General features: G+C 50.9%; 1 protein-coding gene across 2 annotated transcripts; it reads left to right on the top strand.

Moving 5' to 3' along the window:
• Positions 1-810: 810 nt before the first annotated feature.
• On the top strand, positions 811-21,330 carry camk1db (calcium/calmodulin-dependent protein kinase 1Db). Of its 2 annotated transcripts, XM_079743316.1 has the most exons (11): positions 811-1,187; positions 10,159-10,290; positions 11,419-11,493; positions 11,835-11,973; positions 12,603-12,729; positions 13,328-13,403; positions 13,916-14,028; positions 14,400-14,478; positions 16,429-16,516; positions 16,962-17,112; positions 19,123-21,330. In XM_079743316.1, the coding sequence occupies exons 1-11, from the start codon at positions 1,084-1,086 to the stop codon at positions 19,293-19,295; spliced, it is 1,257 nt and encodes a 418-aa protein (XP_079599442.1). In that variant the 5' UTR covers positions 811-1,083; the 3' UTR covers positions 19,296-21,330. The 2 variants fall into 2 exon arrangements, with proteins under 2 accessions (XP_079599442.1, XP_079599443.1); XM_079743317.1 differs by lacking the exons at positions 13,916-14,028; positions 14,400-14,478.
• Positions 21,331-22,107: the final 777 nt, after the last annotated feature.

Raw genomic sequence — 22,107 nt, forward strand, 5'->3', positions numbered from 1 at the left:
GATGTCTCTGTGACGCGTTCTCCCGTACTCCCACATGGGTTCAGACAGAAGGCAAACTGCTCTTGAACTGCAAACTGAAGATCAGAATTGACCCCATGCCTGTAATCAGACTGTATTTTTAATTGTTCTTGGAAGAATGTCAACCATCAGAAAAACAAGGGCTTACTGTGCAAGTGGATGAAATTGTAATATTTTCAAATAAATCTATTTTGATTGTATGTTGCATGGATTTGTGTTAAAAAACGGGCCTAAATGAACTTTTGCTGACTGTAGAATAACTTTATAATCTCATTGGTGGGCATACACTGTAGGGTCAACAATAGAACATAAAACATATATTGTTGACCAGCCTTACATACTCTTATTATCTCTGTATATAAAGGGGCTCAATGACGACATCACAAGGTGTCCACCAAAACGCTCCCCATGGTTTTTATTGCCTTAATGGTTTGCTCCCATCACCCTCCCACTACACTCAGCCGGTCCTGATGGACAAGTTGAACCAGGTATCTCACGGCCGCGTTCTCCGGTCCACTACATCCACTCCACCGGGCTGTTTGTTTTGGTGCAATGCGAACACTTGGAAGCGGTTCACTCACACTGGAGACATGACGCCGCCGTCAGACACACAGGCTGCAGGCTGGAGGCTGCACGGCGTGGTGATGTCTACAGTGCTGTGCGGTGAGCCTCCCACTCCATCACTATAACAACCACGGGGGGGGGGGGGGGGGGGGGGCGGCGCCTGACGCGTCACGCTCCTCCAACAAGTAGTCGCTGCTCGGTGCGCCTCGGGTCGGAACAGAACGCGAGTCCTCACGGTTCGGTTGTTCGTTGTTTCACCGCTAAAGCAGAAAAGAAGAAGTGTACGGTCGAGGAGGAGCAGCAGCATCAGGATCCACCCGCCCAGGAGATTAGTGTCGCTGATCTGCGCGGCTGTCCTACGAAGGGGGCTGAGGAAAGCACGACAGCGACCTGTGAGGCAGGGATCCCTGCGACGCGGTCTCATAAGGACCCTAGCGACACCCCGGGGGTCCGAGGTAGTGAACCAGCAGCGCCTTCCCTCCGCGTCTTCCTACCCGGCGCATGGACATGGCGAGGGAGAACGGAGAGTCAGGGGGCGACGGGTCGTGGAAGAAGCACGTTGACGACATCAAGAATATCTTCGACTTCAAGGAAGTCCTCGGGACGTGAGTAACGTTCATCCCCCCGCACCACGACCTCATCCTCAAAGTTAGTGGGTCCGGAGACGTGGCCGTGGTTCGTCGGGGGAGTCGTGGGGGAACGAGGGCCTGATGACAGCTGTTGAATATCTCACTAAATAAGGGAATGAGTGTCGCCATAAACATTAACAGATTTCCACTGGAGGACCGTGCAAACTGTCGTGGGAAAAGGATTCTTGTGAGATCCAGCCGGGATCAGGATCCTGGTTGCATACTAAAGAGATCTTCAAGTAGGAGAATAGCATCAAACATGTGTGTGGGCAACCAGAGACACTTTTATACCATACCCCCCCCCCCCCCCATTAGAATTAATAATCAGACGTATTGCGAACGGGAGTTATTTAATTTAATCATGCTTAATCATATCATCATGAATTATCTGATTAACCACGCAGACCTGGTTTCTTTGCGGGTGGTGTCCTATAGTCCAAACAGCAGGACTTCACGCGGTCGCTTGATTACATTTGTGTTCAGCGGAGGATAACTCAACCACTATCAAAATGTCTGAGTGATGCGATGGAAGAGAGCTGTGGTCATCGGCCTGGCTGTGATCTAGCGATGACAGTAATAGAGATGTTAATGTCTGTCCAATGAAAACATCCGATAGGAGTCTATTGAACAGGGGCAAAAGGCAAGCGGTGTGTTTGATAACCTGAAGCCTCATTCACAAAACCCAGTCCTGCATTCTTCTGTGATGAGTCTGCTTGCTGTCACCTAATAAGTTGGAACTCGTATCCATGTATTGACTAGGCCAGTAAAATATACGTATTCATATTTATGCGATTCAAAGAGCGATTGTTTTATTGTCTGCGGATGCAGTCATCTTCACAACAGCTAGATGAATCTTTCTGATAACTACGGTGGTGTGGTGTTGTCTGCTGTTTCCCGCCCCCACACCGTTCGTCTTCAGAGCTGTCGGTTCCCTGGTGCAGCCTCACAATGTTCTCCTGATTTGGATTCATAGCGGTTCCTCTGCAGCAGACAGCCAGCAGGTATTCAAACGCAGACTGCATGCCTGACTGTCTGGGAAGGACCTCTGGATGACCTGTGAATCACCGGCCTGGCTGTCTAAACAACACACACACACACACACACACACACACACACACACACACACACACACACACACACACACACACACACACACACACTGTCCTGGTTAACCTGACCTCGCTGTAGGCCCCTCCCCCTGCCTGGATCAAGGCGTGGCCTGTTGGTTGGACCAGGTCAAGGTGGGGGAGACCTGGCCAAAACGCTACAGGGCACCTCCCCCCCGCAGCTTTGCCCGGGGGGATTAGAGTGCACTAGAGGAGGCCGTAGATTATCTTAGTCTTCCTGCCCCCTCTGGAGTGGCCTGTTCCTCCTCCTCCTCCTTCTGCTCCTCTTCCTCCCCCGCCTCCCCAGGATTCCCTCCTGGTCGCCAACAGGATCATCCGCTCACAGCCTGGTTGTCCTTGGCCCCGGGTCCCGTCACCATGTGTCTCTTGGCGTCCGGTGGGGGGGAGGGACTCGTCTGGGGAGGTCGGGGCTTTGGCTTCGGCCCGCCCCGTTCTCTTCAGTCTAAGAGTTTGGGGAGGTTTAATCAGGCCTGCGTGTTTATGAAACGGACGTTGAAGATGAACACACCGGGGACATCCACGCCCCGTGCCCCGGGTGGTTGTTATGGCAACAGAAACGCTCCGCATTCCGCTCACTGCTGGCCCATCGCTCGTCTGATTAAGGCGGGGGGGTTTGGTTTACACCCCCTTTGTTCTCCGTCTGCGCGGGGGGCTGGGGTTGAACATGGGTCGCCCTCCCCTCGTGGTCCATCCCGCGGCCCGGTCCCAGACAGACCCTCTGTACCCCAGCCCGGACCTCACTGGTCCCAAAGCCCCCTGGGCCACACGCAGGGGCTGCTGGTCGGCCCCTCACTCCAGTGAACACTGGTCTTCCTACTGGTCTTCCCCTTCCCTCCAGTGAACACTGGTCTTCCTACTGGTCTTCCCCTTCCCTCCAGTCAACACTGGTCTTCCTACTGGTCTTCCCCTTCCCTCCAGTGAACACTGGTCTTCGTACTGGTCTTCCCCTTCCCTCCAGTGAACACTGGTCTTCCTACTGGTCTTCCCCTTCCCTCCAGTGAACACTGGTCTTCCCCTAGTACCCTGCAGTGGGGGTACACGTTGTTGGAGTCTGTGTTGTCAGAGGCAGAACTGTAGTCAGTAGGACTGTTTCCTGCTTGTTTCATGAGGTAGAGCTTTAATGTAACTGCTGGTGGAATTCACTGACACCTTTTGCCAGAAGCCTAGCCCCACCGTGCCAAAGGAGCCTTGAGCAGAACCTCCTGAGGCAGCCACCCTCCCCTCCACAGCGGGCTGCTGACAGCTTGCATCGTTCTCTAACAGCTGTCTGTGCGCGAGGCGTTTACCCCGGAGTACTTTTTAACGGCTGGAAACACTAAATGTATGCGGTTCTATTTACCGCTCGGATCCTCTGCATATTCACTGCATGCAAAACACAGTGATACCCGTGCAATGTACGCACAGGGCCGGCCTTACATTGAAGGCACAAAAAGGTTTCACGCATAAGAACTCAATCGATTTCTTGTATTTTTTGGCTTGTCTGTGGTAATGGTCTGCTGTGAAAAGTCTGATTGTTTTTCACAGATCAATGCTTTTGGAGTAGAAGCCCTGCAGCGCTGTAATGGTCTCAGCACACTTGTAATGGTCTAAGCTCACCTGGTGTTAAGCTCACCTGGTGTTAAGCTCACCTGGCGTGTAGCTCACCTGGCGTGTAGCTCACCTGGCGTGTAGCTCACCTGGCTGTAGCTCACCTGGCTGTAGCTCACCTGGCTGTAGCTCACCTGGCTGTAGCTCATCTGGCTGTAGCTCACCTGGTGTTAAGCTCACCTGGCTGTAGCTCACCTGACTGTAGCTCACCTGACTGTAGCAAACCTGGCGTGTAGCTCACCTGGCTGTAGCTCACCTGGCGTGTAGCTCACCTGGTGTTAAGCTCACCTGGTGTTAAGCTCACCTGGCTGTAGCTCACCTGGTGTTAAGCTCACCTGGCTGTAGCTCACCTGACTGTAGCTTACCTGGCTGTAGCTCACCTGACTGTAACTCGCCCGGCTGCAGCTCGCCTGCTGTTGAACTCACCTGGTGGCCCCCTCGGGTGGATGGTCTCCCTGGCGGAGCTCCCCCAGCTGGCCTCAGTCCGATCCCCTTGATGTGGAAGACGTTTGGAAGCTTATGAGATTTGTGCTAGCTAAGCTAGTCTACCTTAATGGACCTTATTCACATGGTGGCCCTCTTATTTCCATCTTGGTTTTAAACCATAGCTTGGGGTTGGGGGCGGGGGGGGGGGGGGGGGTGGGGACTATATGTAGTATGCCCCACCTAGTTCGTGTGCAGAACTAAGATGACCATTAGCCGGCGATTCATCTACAGCGGCGATCCTGAGCCCCCAACACCAACAGAGATGTTCCAACAAAGACGACCAAAGCATGCTGGGATGTTTCCACTTTAATACCAAATAGAACTCAAACTTGCATGAAATACCATCTCATGTAACAGGAGGGATAGAAAATGTGCGTGCATGCGTGTGTGTGTTCACCATCATGCAGTGGTGAAAGAGTTCAGAAAGCCCTCGTCCGTGCTGCGCGCTGCGGCTGGAGGTATTAGTGCTGCGTCGTGTTTCGTCGAGCGCTGTCGTGGGCCGTGTACTGGTTGGAAAACCACGACTTGGCGTGGTGATGTCTCGGCTCTAACGACTGAGGGGGTGGGAACACGCACAGCCCATGTTTATGTGAGGGAACATTGTGAATATGTTTGGAACACATGTCGACACGGCGCCGCCCACCCCGGCCCTGCGTGGGGAACACTCTGCACCGTGAGGAGACAAACACGCTGGGAAGGAGCGCATGGAGCCCAGCATGTAGAATACATGAGGAGAGGGAGAAGCCGTGTTATGAATCCGTGCTGCGTATGAAACAGCTTCCCAGTGAGCCACTGGACTTTAACTCCTTTAAACCCAGTGGGAGGATTCTAACAGGACGCACCGGATCTCATATGGAGACGTAGAACGGGAGCTGGGTGTTTGAAGTGTTTGGAGAGCTCTGCTCTGAACCTTATCGACTCCCTCCCACCTCCCTCAGTGGCGGTCCGTGGATGGGGAGTCACTGACAGTCGCTTCCATCGGGGAGCAGAACCAGGGCGGCTCACTGTCTCTGCCCTGGGGGCTGATGCCCCCCCCCCTGCCCCCCCACTGGGTTAACCTCACACGCCGACACAGAAACCCAGTGGGGCTCCGCTGGGACCACGGCCTCCAGCGCTCACAGACCAGTGGCTGTGATCAGCTCCTGTTATCCGTGGGGGTAGGGGTGAGGAGGGGTTTCCTGTGGGTTGAGGGTGAGTGTGAGCTAAGTAGGGGGACTTCCCTTCCCCCTGGGGGGGGGGACTTCATATTTTGTGGAGGAGCAGACAGCGGCTTCCATCTGGCGGGAAGCTCACCCAGGCCACGCCTCCTTGAAGCCTCCTCCCCCCAGGCCTGAGGGGTGGGGGAGAGCCCCCTCAACCCCCACCCTGCCCCGTGTGGCGGGGGAGATCCCTCAGAGTGTGTCTGCTCTGCAGCTGCATTGATCTCCCCCCCCCCCCCCCCCCCCCCTTTGGTGGAGAGGCTCCTTGCGGCGTGTGCGAGAGGTGGCAGCTAGGCAACAGGCCTGGGGGCAGGGGGGGGGGCGGTGTGGCCGGACACAGGCTGCTGCTGGTGAACAACCGTCCCCCTCCGCTCCCGCACACCCAGGGCTGCAGCAAGGCTCACGCTACAGGGGCTGAGGAGGCAGAGCGGTTTCGCTGGTAACCAGAAGGTTGCTGGTTCGATCCCCGGCTCCCCCGAGTGACGAGGTGTCCCTGGGCAAAACGCCTCACCCTAACCTGCTCACGACGAGATGGCTGTCGCCGTGCGTGATTGACACCGCCGTCGGTGTGTGAATGTGTGCACGAATGGGTGATTGTTAGGCGATATTGTAAAGTGCTTTGAGTGGCCGCTGGTTACAAAAGCGCTGCATAAATGCAATGCAGTCCATTAAAGGCCACCTAGGTGGCCTTTAATGGACACAGGACGCAGGGTGGTGGCGTTGAAGCCAGTTTGTTGTCCATGCTGCCATGTAGGAGATCTCCCTGAGTGTGTGTGGTGATGGCTGCTTGAACCTGGCCACATGGACTACTCAATGCACAACAGGTGTGCAGCCCCACCCAGCCCAAGAGTTCAATCATCTGACTCGGGCCTAGGTAAGGCTGCTTCAACCACCCATCATCCACACACACACACGCACACTCCGCAAGGGTTAATGTCTTTAAGGAGATTCTTTGGCATGTACAGGAGAGGACTGTGATGATGGAGAGCCCTACTCTCCATGGGAAGGCTGCACCTCATGTCTATATATGACTGGGTTGCGTGTGATGCTGTAGGGTGAAGCGGTGCTAAACCTCGTCCTATCCCGTTCGATCCCGGCCTCGCCTTATTTAGCCCTGCGTTGGCCATTCCGCCCCCGGTCTGGTCTGCCTGCTCCTGTATCAGACGTGCATCTGTGCTTCTGATGTGCATTCAGCTGGCTGGAACTCGGGAAAACATGGGAGGTGCTTTGAGGTGAACGTCGGCCTTGTTGCTAAGGCACCGGTTTGCTGCTCTGAATTTATTCCGCATTTCGTCGTGTCTTTTGTGAGCCAGGAATGCCCCAAGTATTCGAGGCAGAAGCAAAGGGAGTTGTAACGTTTCGTTCGTCGGCACAACCAGAGGAGCTGGTCTGGACATCAGCCAGAGGACCGACCGGGTGACGGAGCTGGAGACGGTCATCTTGTGGTCGTTTGGACGTCACCAAAGCCTCCTGGGTCAGTTGCAGTAAATGCGTGTCCATTGGTCGGTTTTAACCGGGCCGGATTAAAGGAGAAACACCTCCCACCTGGGTAATCCAGAGCTGATGTTTCTGTCTTCTGTTACGTAATTGGCTGAGCCTCGAGCTCTGACACCGGATGATACAGCAGGATCGCTCCCTGACCAACGACACAGCAACAAATCAACACAACACCAAGAAATCAACATGACTACACAACGACACGGCAACAAATCAACACAAGACATCAACACAACACCAACACCACAATACACAAAGAAATCAACACACCAACACAACAGAACAACACATCAACACAACACCAACACAACAATACACCAAGAAATCAACACACCAACACAACAGAACAACACATCAACACAATACCAACACAACAACACAACAACACACCAATACACCCACACAAGACACCAACACATCAAAACACTAAGAAATCAACCCAACCATACAACACACCTACACGTCAATACACCGACACCGCGACACACCAATACAACAACACAACAACACACAAATACAACAACACAACACACCAATACAACAACACAACACATCAACACGCTGTGATTGTCAGTAAGCATTTGTCGGCCCCTTCCAGAAACACATACCCACAGAAATACATAAAAGGTTGCTTGAGTATGTGTGCCTGCATCTCTCACACACGCACGCACACACACATGCACACACACATGCACACAGCCTCCTCCTACGCCCTTGTAATTTCCCATTCATACGGCAGATGCTGCAAAACGGCCTCAGAGTTCGTCATGGCTTCACACCGGCACGGAGGGCAGGGAGGAAAGTCATTGTGGATTCAGTTATGAGTCACACGCACACACAGGAAATGATGTTGCTAGGTTTCACCCCGTCAATAGGGCTGTGAGAGGGGGCTCCTCTTTCAGAGAAGGCTTCAGCCTTCCTGTGGTTCTGATTATCGTGTTGCTTTTGTCTCTCCTCCTATTCTCACCAACGTGCCTACTCTCGGCGCTACTCGCATTGCACACGCTGGAGATGTTCCGCGGCGCTGAGGCAGAAGAAGTCTGCGCACAGCTGTCGAAGCGCGACGTGCACTGAATGGAAATCCTGCTCCTCTTTCCCTCTGCGTGCAGCGAGAGCAGAAGGGAGCGAGCGTCTCCTCGGCGAGCCGCTGGGCTCCTCGCTGCAGCGCTCTGAGAGAGGTCATTGATCGATGCTCAGAGCCGCGACCTCTTCTCTGCAGCGGCTCGTTGGTGTTTGGTTTAGTTTTACTCCCACACCCGGGCTGGGGGTTCTACCCCTCGATGTTGTTATTGCGCCCTTAGCCTATTGTTTTGTGCTTTTGTTGTTTACAACGAGCCCCCCCCCTCTCCCCTCCCCTCCGCCTTCTCATAAAGATAGATGAGAGCTTATCGTAGGTCTGATGACCTTGATGGATATAAGGGGTGGGGGGATGCGGAGCACAATGCATGCTGGGAGCGTGTGATAACCAGGGAGGTGTTTATAGAAACACCAAGGCTGCCCGCCGCCAGGTGAGCCTTGGAACCTTACAGAAGTTTGCAGCGTGGAGGAGGATGACTCACCATCCGTTCACACCGTAGAGCAGAGGCTTGTATCCTTGGTGACCAGGTTAGGCTGACAGCAGGGCAGCATGTGGCTCACGAGGTAGAGAGGGTTGGCTGGTAACCGGAGGTTGCTGGTTCAATCCCCGGCTCCTCCTATCTGAGTGTCGCATGTCCCTGAGCAAGACACCTCACCCTAACTGCTCCTGATGAGCTGGCTGTCGCCTTGCGTGGTTGACTCCCCTGTCGGTGTATGAACGTGTGTATGAATGGCTGAATGTTGGGTAGTATTGTAAAGCACTTTGAGTGGCCACTGGTTAGAAAAGCGCTGTAAAAATGCAGGCCATTTACCATTTACAGCAGTCAGAGCAGGGGTGGGTGGCAACCAACAGGTCATTGTTTCTTTTTCCTTTTATCATGATTTATGGGAGGTGAAAGCAAACTAGGAGTCGTCCCATCACAACGGGGTGAGATATGTTGTATTCAACAATCCCCTGATTCAAGTGACTGCAAGAGAGAGAGGGGATAAATATTTCGCTGAACAAAAGGACCATGGAAACCATGGAAACGGTCAACAATCGTGGAACTGGCGTCAGATTGTTGGTGATCTGGATTAAACCGGTATCATTGTTAGTGATCTGGATTAACCCGGTATCATTGTTTCTGATCAAAAGGTGTCGATTACCTGCGATCCACAAATCAATGAACGCTCGGCTGCGACGGGGGAACGGCTTAAGAGATGAATGGATTCAGTCTTTTCATCTCTCTTATCATCCTTCTTACCCTCTCTGTGAAAGCCATCAGGTGTATGATTACAGCAGAACTAAAACCCAAGAGTTAAACAAAACGGATCCTAGGAAGAATACCCCAGAATGGGAAACGTATATCTAAAACCCAACAACAAAGATTTGTCGCACACATACACACACACATACACAGAGACAGAGACACACACTAACAGACAGACACACAGACACGAACACACACAATCACTAACAGAGACACACACAGACACACACACTCACTCTTTCTCCAAATGTAGTGATGGAAGGTGAATGAGGGGATGTGGTATGTGTAGCGGATGACGACAGATGCAAATTGCCTCTCGCCACTACTCCCTTAATTCCATATTTGCCTTTCGGGCTTCATGGGAGAGGAGAGACGGAGGGCAGTGGACCGCACCCCATCTCTCCTGAAGGGTGTTCCTGGAGATTTAACAGTGTTTGCCGTGCCGTCGGCCGCACGAAAGGGCACACACACGCAAGTGCACACACACGCAAGTGCACACACACACGCTCCGGCTTTCAGCCAACCCGACTTGGGTCTGGGGGGGGGGGGGGGGTAGCTCTTACCAGCAGGACCTAGTTGGATCTCAGTAAACAATCCCAGTATGCTCCCAGTATGCTGGTTGTGTGCCCTGCCTGGCCCCTTGGCGCGGCTCCTCTGTCAACATCCCCCCCCCCCCCCCCCCCCCCGATGGTGTCCCGCTGACCCCCTCTCCCTTCCCTCCCAGGGGGGCCTTCTCCGAGGTGGTGATGGCGAAGGAGAGGGCCACGTCCAAGATGGTGGCCATCAAGTGCATCCCCAAGAAGGCGCTGAAGGGGAAGGAGACCAGCATCGAGAACGAGATCGCCGTGCTCAGGAAGTAAGGCATGATTGGGATCTGAGTACTGAGTATAGAGTATTGTATTCATTACTGTACTGTATTGAGTAATGTGTACTGTATTGAGTCCTTTATTGAGCACTGTATTGAGTAATACGTACTCTAATGAATATTGAATACTGTATTGAAAATTGAGTACTGTACTGAGTACTGAGTACTGTACTGTGTCCTGTGAGGAATGGATCTGGGTTCAGAATGCCACCACACTTTATCTAGCAATCATTGGCAGCAGAAGCGTCTCCCTTGTTACACAATAGCACACACACACACACGCGCATGCTGCGTGACTCCAGGTGAGGCGGTTCACTCCCAGGGCCTGATGGGTAATTCCTCCGGTTATCAGTCGCCCCTGACACCAGCGGAGGCTGGTTGTTGGGTATAGTTGCCTGGTTACAGTTGCTATCCGTTGACTGCTGTTACTGGGTTTCTTTCTCTCTCATCTTCTTTTGTGTGTGTGTGTGTGTGTGTGTGTGTGTGTGTGTGTGTGTGTGTGTGTGTGTGTGTGTGTGTGTGTGTGTGTGTGTGTGTGTGTGTGTGTGTGTGTGTGTGTGTGTGTGTGTGTCTTTCGGTTTGCAAGTGTGTGTCTTTCTGTTTGCAAGTGTGGTTGTCTTTCTGTTTGCAAATTTATGTGTCTTTCTGTTTGTAAGAGTGTTTGTGTGTGTGTCTGTTTGTGTGTGTTTGTGTGTGTGTGTGTCCCTTGCTGTGTTCACTCCCACCGGCTCCCCATCACCTTTTGACTGTTTCTATTCTGTTCGAGTCCCTTTGTTGCATCATGACACCGGTCGCTGCTCTCTCACTCTCTGATTATCCTGGTGTGAAGCCTCCTACTCCTCCACGCACTCCTCCACGCACTCTGCCTCCCCCTCCACCTCCTCCTCTTCCTCCTCCTACACACACCAAGGTTTCTTCAACTTGTCAAAATGTGTTTGAAGCGACTAGTTTTACAGTCCCACACACACACACACACACACACACACACACACACACACACACACACACACACACACACACACACACACACACACAAACATGGGGGGGGGGCGGGTGTACTCGGAGGCGAGGCTGAAGGGCCGGCCACTCACTGACCTTTCTGTTTCCCGCCTCTTCCAGGATCAAGCATGAGAACATCGTTGCCCTGGAGGACATCTACGAGAGCCACAACCACCTGTACCTCATCATGCAGCTGTGAGTCCCCCATCCCGTCCCCCACGTCAGGCTGGGTTCAGTTCAATGCCTCCTGATGAAACGCCTCCCTACTCCCCGCGTCAGGGCGTCACACTGACAGGCCACTGACAAGACACCGAACAGCTGGCACACATGAGTTAGCTAGCGTCACTAGCCTCCTCACCCCTGTGTGCCTTCCATCACTACGTTTAGAGAAATCGTTGTCGTTCGTTTTTTTGTGTGCTGACCTCCAGGGTGTCTGGTGGTCAGCTAGCTTCACTAGCATCCTGCTAGCTTCACTAGCCTCCTTACCTCTCTGTGTTAGCTAACTATCCTCCTCACCCCTGTGTGCTGACCTCCAGGGTGTCTGGCGGCGAGCTGTTCGACCGCATCGTGGAGAAGGGCTTCTACACGGAGATGGACGCTAGCCGGCTGATCCGCCAGGTCCTCGACGCCGTCAACTACCTCCACTCCATGGGCATCGTGCACCGCGACCTCAAGGTACCAGCCCCCCTAGCACCCAGACCTCAAGGTACCAGCCCCCCTAGCACCCAGACCTCAAGGTACCAGCCCCCCTAGCACCCAGACCTCAAGGTACCAGCCCCCCTAGCACCCAGACCTCAAGGTACCAGCCCCCCTAGCACCCAGACCTCAAGGTACCAGCCCCCCTAGCACCCAGACCTCAAGGTACCAGCCCCCCTAGCACCCAGACCTCAAGGTACCAGCCCCCCAGCCCCCCTAGCAGCCAGCCGCCAGAATAAGGATAAAACTAACATCTCTTTCACATCTTTCACATCTGAAAATGTTATGATCACGACTTACGAGGGAGGGGTGTGTTTGTGTGTGTTTGTGTGTGTTGTGTGTGTGTGTGTGTGTGTGTGTGTGTGTGTGTGTGTGTGTGTGTGTGTGTGTGTGTGTGTGTGTGTGTGTGTGTGTGTGTGTGCCTTCCATCACTACGTTTAGAGAAATCGTTGTCGTTCGTTTTTTTTGATGTGTGTGTTTTTGTGAGTGTGTGTGCATGCATGCGTTACTGTGTAAACGGCCCCAGAATGCACCTGGTGTGGGGGAGTCATCCCAGACCCAGACTCACCCGGACTCACCCGGCCGCGTCTCCTCTGTCTCCCTCTCAGCCGGAGAACCTGCTGTACTTCAACCCCCTGGACGACTCCAAGATCATGATCAGCGACTTCGGCCTGTCCAAGATGGAGGGCACGGGGGACGTGATGGCTACGGCCTGCGGGACCCCCGGATACGTCGGTGAGACCCCCCCCCGGCGCTCAGCTGATGACATCAGATAATGCTAGGCTAGCCGCCACAAGCTAATCCAGATGGGCTAGTGATCAGCGGCCACTGAAGAAAGAGTTTCAGAAGCACTTTAGCTGCTAGTTTTACATATAGTTGTGTATCTTTATGGACAGGAAAGGAAAGAGAGACAGGGCAGGGAAGAGAGACAGGCCAGGAGAGAGAGAGAGGCCAGTGGGTTGGAGAAGAGAGACAGGCCAGGAGAGAGAGAGGCCAGTGGGTTGGAGAAGAGGGGCAGGACAGTGTGTTGGAGAAGAGAAACGGGACAGGGAAGAGACAGGCCAGTGGGTTGGAGAGAGGCAGGACAGTGGCTTGGAGAAGAGAGACAAGACAGTTGGTTGGTGGAAGAGAGACTTGTAGCGTAGGACAACGTTGGGAATCAAACCCGGTTCTAGAGGGGGTTTAGCCTAAACAGTCAGCGCCGTATTCTCACAGATCAAAAGGCCCTCGCCTCTGAGCCTGGATGCTTCAGGTGTGGCGGGTCTCAGATCAGAGGGGGTCTCACTGCATTAGCAGCTTCTCCCAGTGGGTGACGGTTTGATTCCCTCAACAGCCCCTGAGGTGTTGGCTCAGAAGCCCTACAGCAAGGCAGTGGACTGCTGGTCCATCGGAGTCATCGCCTACATCCTGTGAGTCCTCAGTAAACAGGTTCAGTGCCTCTAGCACTGGGGTCTCTGCTGTAGATCATCTATAGACGGCTGCTCAGTTCTCTTCCAGCCACAGTATTATTAATGATTATGAATATTAATGTTAATATTGTTATGGTTATCAACATTATTATTAATACTAAGACTATTATTATTATTAGAATTATTAATATCATCTGTTGTGAATTGTTTGGTAATAAACTGAAATTGTATTACCACACAAAAAAGAGAATGGAGAGACAAGTAATTGTTACATAATTTAATGAATTCGATATTCTCATTCAGAGCTTGATCGCTATATGAAGAATCAGACCCGTTTTTTCATTTATTCCCCCCGTCGACCACGTTCCTCTGATTCTGTCCTTGCCTTCCTAATCCCTCTGACCTGACCGCTTCTACGTGCAATATGGGCGATGTTGGGGGGGATGAGATTGGGTCATGCCCCAGTGGGAAGTCCATGCTCACAGTGTGGTCGTGTAATCCTCCGTCTGCAGGCTGTGTGGCTACCCCCCCTTCTACGATGAAAATGACTCTAAGCTCTTTGAGCAGATCCTCAAAGCAGACTACGAGTTTGATGCCCCGTATTGGGACGACATATCAGACTCGGGTGAGCACGTGTGTGTGTGTGTGTGTGTGCGTGTGTGTGTGTGTCTGTGTGTCTGTGTGTGTGTGTGTGTGTGTGTGTCTCTTTGCCTTGTCTCTATGTCTGTCTCTCTGTTTCTGTGTCTGTCTCTCTGTTTCTGTATCTGTGTGTCTGGCCTTGTCTCCGTCTCACTCTTTAGCCTTCTGTCTGTGTGTCTCTCTCTCTCGGTCTTTCTCTGACTGCTGTGAGGCCAGGTTTCTGTGTCCGTCTGTCCTTGCCTGTGTGTCTGTCTCTGAGCGCTGAGGCCACGCGTCTGCCGGGTGTATTTACATGACCAGACCAAATCCCCGCATTGATCTCTTTGACATTTGGCCCCTCCCCCCTCCCCTCTCCAGCTAAAGACTTCATCAGCAACCTGATGGAGAAGGACCCAGAGAAACGCTTTACGTGTGACCAGTCGCTCGAGCACCCCTGGTACACACACACACACACACACACACACACACACACACACACACACACACACACACACACACACACACACACACACACACACACACACACACACACACACACACACACACACACACACACGAGTGTGTGACGCAGTTCACCACTGGGCTGACGCACTTTTCACGGAGCCCGTCTCCTCCCACTGTCGTCTGTCGCCATGGCGCCAAGCCCAAACCCTGAGCCGCCAGCCCTGCTAGTAGAAGAGGGATCTCTGATTAAATGGCCGCCAATTAGGGGCTGGTGTCATGAAGGGTCCTTGAAGAATGCCTGACGAACATTAAGGAACCATAAGCATGGCCGGCCCCCAGCCCTGACCACGGGCCCCGCTCACGGACCCAGCAGGGGTCCCCCCCCTCCCCCCCCGCCAACGTCCTTGCACTTAAAAACAGTACTTAGCTCGGCTTTGTTGTAAATGGGCAATAGGTTAACCTAGCGATTGTTAGTGCTTGGCACTTGGTTCTATGAACATTCTTACTGTACCGACAGCAACATACTGTTGTTTCTCTTTCTTCTGACAAATGTACTTATTGTAAGATGCTTTGGATAAAAGCGTCTGCTAAACGCCCTGAATGTAAATGGATGTTGGCTGAGCTGGCAGGACGCAGGTAAGATAAGGTCTTATCTCCCTGGCGAGGAACACACCGCTGTCCCAGTGCTGTTTACTCTTCATGCCAGATAAACCAAACACATAATCATGGCTCTGATTCATTTACATTTGCAGAAACAACAATATATCGCTGTCGGTACAGTAAGGATGTTCAGAACCAAGAGCCAAGCACTAACAATTGTTAGGTTAACCCATTCCCGGTACACGGCAAAGATAGCTAGGATAAGATGCTACACGATGCTAAGTACTATTTTATAAATGCCAGGACGTGCTAACATGCTATAAGTGCGTACATTAAGTCCCAGCTTTCACCTGGTTGTAGCGCTGTACCGGGTTCAAACCAGGGCCTTCTATTAGGGGTGGGAATCACAGGGCGCCTCACGATACGATTCACGACAAATGACCCATGATACCGATGAAATTGCCATACAGTGATTTGCAATAATCAATATATTGTTAGACAGTCCAAGATGATCCGATCCCGATATATGTCTAACAATGAAAACAAAAGGGCCGTGAAAAGGGTTGAGTTTATCAGTTACTCGTCTTTGGCAAGTTGACTTCAGTTCAAGTTTCCCTGGTTCATGTGTTGAGCGCCACCTGGAGGACCAATAAAGTAGCGACGCTGGGAGCAGGGAGCTCTCTTTGGAGCGCCTTTTTTTTATTAATTAATGTAACGATATTTGCCGCCATCGTATCGATTCTCACATCGCACAAAGAAGGGCGACGACATATCGCTGTATCGATAATTTGTCCCACCCCTATTGTCCATACTGCGGCGCGTCTTGTGTGATGGGTGACGGCACAACATCTTAGAGGGGACATATTATACCACCAGGTGTGAGTGTGATTAGCCTTACAAGCCGTTTCGAAAATCTGCCCCATATGACATCACTAGTGGGCGTGTCCACCTAGATCTGTGCTGGATAGATCAGTCTACAAGCCTACCCAGTGGACTGAGGTAAACGTTGCTCATCTACTAGTGATGTCATATGGGGCAGATTTTCGAAATGGCTTGTAAGGCTAATCACACTCACACCGGTTGGCATAATATGTCCCCTTTAAAGACTTGTTCATGCCTCTTCCCCTTTGTTTTCTTTTACGTCTCTATTTATTTTTCTGCAAAATCTTAAATACATTGCACTTTTTACAATGCGTTCTTTTGAACTTTGCCGTTGTTTTCTTTTACTTATCAATTTTATTTCATTTTATTGTATGACAATATTTCTATGGGAGGCGCTTTGAGTCTGCCATGTGTATGAAAAGTGCTACATAAATAAATTTGCCTTGCCTTCTTATTCCAGGATCGCCGGAGACACTGCGCTCTGCAAGAACATCCACGAGTCTGTCAGCCGACAGATGCGCAAGAACTTTGCCAAAAGCAAATGGAGGGTGAGTGGAAGTGCTTTTTACCAAAACACACACGGGGTTGGGGATAAGGGACAGGCAGGCTTAACCTGCACACTGGGATAGTCTGAGATCATTTTATACATAGGGTGGTGACTAAATGTCCCCAAATTTGGCAGCCATCAACGTCATGACTTCAGTATGCAGAAAGGCATTTGTCCCTCCGCTTAAAGGTGAGCCATGTTTCAGCTCTGAGCTACAGGGACATGAAGGAGAGTCAGTATTCTAATCATATTTAGTACTTCAATCATCCAAAGGGACTCGGATGGGTTAGATTGTGCTAGATTGTGGAACTTGGGTATTTACACAACCTTTCTGTCAAACACCCACTGGACTACCCCTCACTTCCCCTCATAATCATAAGCCATTCTGTATCCTCTATTTCTCTTTCTATTTCCCTTTCTCTCTTCCTCTTTCCCCCCCCCCTCAGCAAGCGTTCAACGCCACGGCGGTGATCCGTCACATGCGGCGCCTCCAGCTCGGCAGCAGCTTCAACAGCAGCATGGACGCCGGCCCCGGCCATGCCCCCGGCGGGCACAACCGCCCCCCCACCAAGAGCCAGTCCGTGGACTGTGACCCATGTGAGTCCCCCCCCACCCCCCCCCCCATCTCTCTGAGCCTCCCACCCAGCCTCCCCCCTTAGACAGGGGTCTGGGTCAGGTTCTCCCAGACGTATGTATCTAACCACAGTGTCTAAAGACGTTTATGAGGAGGTCACTAATCACTGGTACCCCCCCCCCCCCCCAACCCCATAGTCTCAAGCAATACTGCAGCAACTGGACACGACTTCTAATGCAGACTATATATATAAATATATATAAAGCAAGCCTGCAGAATTATCTATCTCCTCTCCTGCATGTCAAAAATTTTCAGCTGGACCTTTTGGGAAATATTCCATAGAGTGTAAAATAACTCAACTGCTAATAATAATAATAATAATAATAATAATAATAATAATGAGGTTTTTAAAAAGATTCAAAAATATTGGAGCAAAAATATTCCAGTGGCACGTTAGAATAATAGAAGACTACAAAGAGGGTTTCACCCACGCCAACCCAAGACCCGGATCAGGTCGTTAGGATGTGGTCTGATTAGATTGAAACGCGGTTTAAACAGTTCCCTGAGAGTCACGAAGCTAGTATGCACGGTCGCCCTCTTGTGGTCAATAGAAGGAACCACACGGCAACTCTTACCAGTCAATCAAAATCCTCCAATAAACCACATAATAGTTAAGTAACGTCGATTACATACATTGTCATTGTCGTTTCTTGAAACATCTTTAAGTCTGAGTAATTCTACAACACATTTACACATATCTGTTTATTATATATTCTTACAAAAATTACGGAGAAATGTTAAAGTTTGCGGTTAGTTAACATTATATCGTCGAGGGCCTTTTATTGTCAGGGTTATTGTAATCCGTCCACATCATATATTATAAAAAAATATTAATTTAACACATAAGTCAGTTTTTTACAATATTATTGTGCTATAATTCCCTTTTTGTTGTTAAACAAAACCAGTTTTTACAATTCTGTGGTCTAAACCAAAGCAGGGTTTTAAATCGCTGTGATATTAAAACCAGAGCAGGGTTTTAAATCGCTACGGTCTTAAAACCAGAGCAGGGTTTTAAATCACTACGGTCTTAAAACCAAAGCAGGGCTTTAAATCGCTACTGTCTTAAACCAGAGCAGGGTTTTAAATCACTACGGTCTTAAAACCAAAGCAGGGTTTTAAATCGCTACTGTCTTAAAACCAGAGCAGGGTTTTAAATCACTACGGTCTTAAAACCAAAGCAGGGTTTTAAATCACTACGGTCTTAAAACCAGAGCAGGGTTTTAAATCGCTACTGTCTTAAACCAGAGCAGGGTTTTAAATCACTACGGTCTTAAAACCAAAGCAGGGTTTTAAATCACTACGGTCTTAAAACCAGAGCAGGGTTTTAAATCGCTACTGTCTTAAACCAGAGCAGGGTTTTAAATCGCTACTGTCTTAAACCAGAGCAGGGTTTTAAATCGCTACTGTCTTAAACCAGAGCAGGGTTTTAAATCACTACGGTCTTAAATCCAAAGCAGGGTTTTAAATCACTACGGTCTTAAAACCAGAGCAGGGTTTTAAATCGCTACTGTCTTAAACCAGAGCAGGGTTTTAAATCACTACAGTCTTAAAACCAAAGCAGGGTTTTAAATCACTACGGTCTTAAAACCAGAGCAGGGTTTTAAATCGCTACTGTCTTAAACCAGAGCAGGGTTTTAAATCACTACGGTCTTAAAACCAAAGCAGGGTTTTAAATCACTACGGTCTTAAAACCAGAGCAGGGTTTTAAATCGCTACTGTCTTAAACCAGAGCAGGGTTTTAAATCACTACGGTCTTAAAACCAAAGCAGGGTTTTAAATCACTACGGTCTTAAAACCAAAGCAGGGTTTTAAATCACTACGGTCTTAAACCAGAGCAGGGTTTTAAATCGCTACTGTCTTAAACCAGAGCAGGGTTTTAAATCGCTACTGTCATAAAACCAGAGCAGGGTTTTCAACGTGTTGCGTGAACGTGATATCCCCACGGTGTGTCTGACTTCCTGCTTCCTGTCCAGGCCCTCCCACGGCCCCCCTGGTCCCCCCGGCCGGCGGCCCGGAGCCCAAGGTGCCCCCCACGGTGCGGGAGGAGCCCGGTGGCGTGGCGGAGGAGGGGGAGGTGACGGAGGCAGCGGGGGGGGTGCGGGCGCGGCCCTCCTCCGTCACCGTCATCAGCACCGGGACTAAATGACGCCAGGTGCCGCGGGAGGTCAGCTGGGAGACCACCGAGCTCTGAGACGGAGAGGAGGAGAGGGGGACGGAGGGTCCCCTGCCGTCGCCGTGGTTACCCTGATCTCCCGCAGCCTCCCATCCTCCACCACTTGTCGCTGTCGCCGTACACCACCTACAACCCCACCTACAACACCACCCACACCGCCGCCGCCACCTGACGCTGCTGCACGACGTCGGGGGGGGGGGGGGGGGGGAAGAGGTCGAGAGATGGCGTTGGCTCGGCTACTGTTGTCACGGCAACAGCATTTCCTCCCACCCGGCGCATTCACCGCTGGAACCTGGAGGTTTGAGGAAGCGTTAGTGAAGGCGAGGGGCGAGGATATTACAGAGGAGGGACGGTCCACTCACCCCCCCCCCCGGGGACCGGGCGTGGTCCAGACCGCAGGGTGGGGGCAGGGTTTAACCAGACTGCTCTGAGTGGCAGCGCAGAGCCCCGCCCTTGTGTGACTCCGCCTTCTTGTGATTCTCATCATGCCTGCACTTGTGGAGTGAAGTCATGTGACGCTAGAAGAAGCCGGGCGCTCTGATGGAACGTGACTCTGTTGTTGTGTGTTTCTCCTGAGTCTCAAGCGTTTGTATTTATTCGCCATGGTCAAAGCTGCTTGGTTTCTGGGCTTGGTGATTACCGACAGTATGGTGTGTTGTTTATTCCCTCTTCGCTAAATGGTAGTGTGTGTGTGTGTGTGTGTGTGTGTGTGTGTGTGTGTGTGTGTGTGTGTGTGTGTGTGTGTGTGTGTGTGTGTGTTGATGGTATTACTTGCAATGTTGATTTAGCAAAAAAAGACATTTCATTATTTATTTTCTTACAATGTATTAGGACTTTTGTAAGAATATATAACAAACAGATATGTGTTGTAGGATTACTCCGACTTAAAGATGTTTCAAGAAATGACAATGATAATGTATGTAATCGACGTTACTTAACTATTATGTGTTTTATTGGAGGATTTTGATTGACTGGTAAGAGTTGCCGTGTGGTTCCTTCTAATGACCACAAGAGGGCGACCGTGCATACTAGCTTCGTGACTCTCAGGGAACTGTTTAAACCGCGTTTCAATCTAATCAGACATCCTAACGGCCTGATCTGGGTCTGGGGTTGGTGTGGGTGAAACCCTCTTTCTAGTCTTCTATTATTCTAACGTGCCACTGGAATATTTTTGCTGAATTATCTTTTTAAAAAGCTCATTATTATTATTATTATTAGCAGTTGAGTAATTTTACACTCAACGGAATATTTCCCACAAGGTCCAGCTGCACATATTTGACATGTTGCTGGAGGGAATGGAAAATTCTGCCGGCTCGCTTTAGATAAACATCTACATATATAATATATATAGTCTGCATTAGAAGTCGTGTCCAGTTCCTGCAGTATTGGGGGGGGGGGTACCAGTAATTAGTGACCTCCTCATAAACGTCTTTAGACACTGTGCTTTCATACAGACGCTCTGAATTTAGCAGCCCCATGCTGCCTCTTCTCTCCCTCCTTCTCCCTCTTTCTCCAGCTTTCTTTCTCCCTCTTTCTCCTTCCTATCCCTCTTTCTCTCTCTTCCTCCCTCCTATCCCTCTTTCTCTCTTCCTCTCTCCTATCCCTATTTCTCTCTCTTCCTCCCTCCTTCTCTCTCTTCCTCCCTCCTATCCCTCTTTCTCTCTCTTCCTCCCTCCTATCCCTCTTTCTCTCTCTTCCTCTCTCCTATCTCTCTTCCTCCCTCCTATCCCTCTTTCTCTCTCTTCCTCCCTCCTATCCCTCTTTCTCTCTCTTCCTCTCTCTTCCTCCATCTCTAATCTCTCTCTCTCTCTAGCTGGTCACCAGAGAAGGGGAGGACCCGTGTTGGTGGAACAGGAAGTGTGTGTGCATGACAGGTCTCCAGGAACAGGCTGGGGCTCCACCTCCCTGATGACCTCACTTCCTGTGGGCTCTTTGGACACTGGCAGAGAGGAACCGCTCCGAGCCCTGTAAATACAACCCTCCCCATGTTCGCTTTGGTTTATTTGGTTTTGGGTGTATATTGTGTTCCTTGCACTTTCTCTCAAAGAATGTCACAAGTGAGGCAAAAAAAACCAATAAATATGTATTCAACTTGGATGGGTTTCTTCATCTTGTTTTACTTGGACGTCGCTGACCCACTTGTTGTCTTTAGTTTACTGTATTGCGTCTTTAATGGTTAAGAAACTTTCTAAATGATGTCATAAATTAGACCGCAGGCTTACAAAGCTGTTCTTACTCAAAGTGTGTGTGTGTGTGTGGTGGTGCGTGTGTGGGTGTTTGTGTGTTGTCAGTGTATTACTGACAATGTCAACACAAATAAAAGAAAACCGATACAAATGGCTGAAAATAGTGAATTAATAGGGATACATATGAGGCTGTTCTACACCAAAAAAATGCAAACATTATTTTTGTTACTTTTTATTCTCTACACAATCCTTCCCCTTTGCTTGGGAAACCACGAGGTGTGAAACCGGCCAAAGGGTGTCATTGCACAAGCAGAGACTTTTACATTTCCAGTGTTGCGGACTGTGTTCAGAATCACACTGCTGGGGTCAGGGCTGGCCCCAGGTGGACTGGTCCCAGGTGGACTGGCCCCAGCTGGACCGGCCCCCCTGGTCCCAGCTGGACCGGCCCCCCTGGTCCCAGGTGGACTGGCCCCAGGTGGACTGGCCCCCCTGGTCTCATATGGGCTGGACGCTGGTATCAGGTGGACCGGCCCCCCTGGTCCCAGGTGGACTGGCCCCCCTGGTCTCATATGGGCTGGACGCTGGTATCAGGTGGACCG

The sequence above is a fragment of the Pollachius pollachius genome (genome assembly GCF_949987615.1).
Source record: "Pollachius pollachius genome assembly, chromosome: 9".
Taxonomy (NCBI): Eukaryota; Metazoa; Chordata; class Actinopteri; order Gadiformes; family Gadidae; genus Pollachius; species Pollachius pollachius.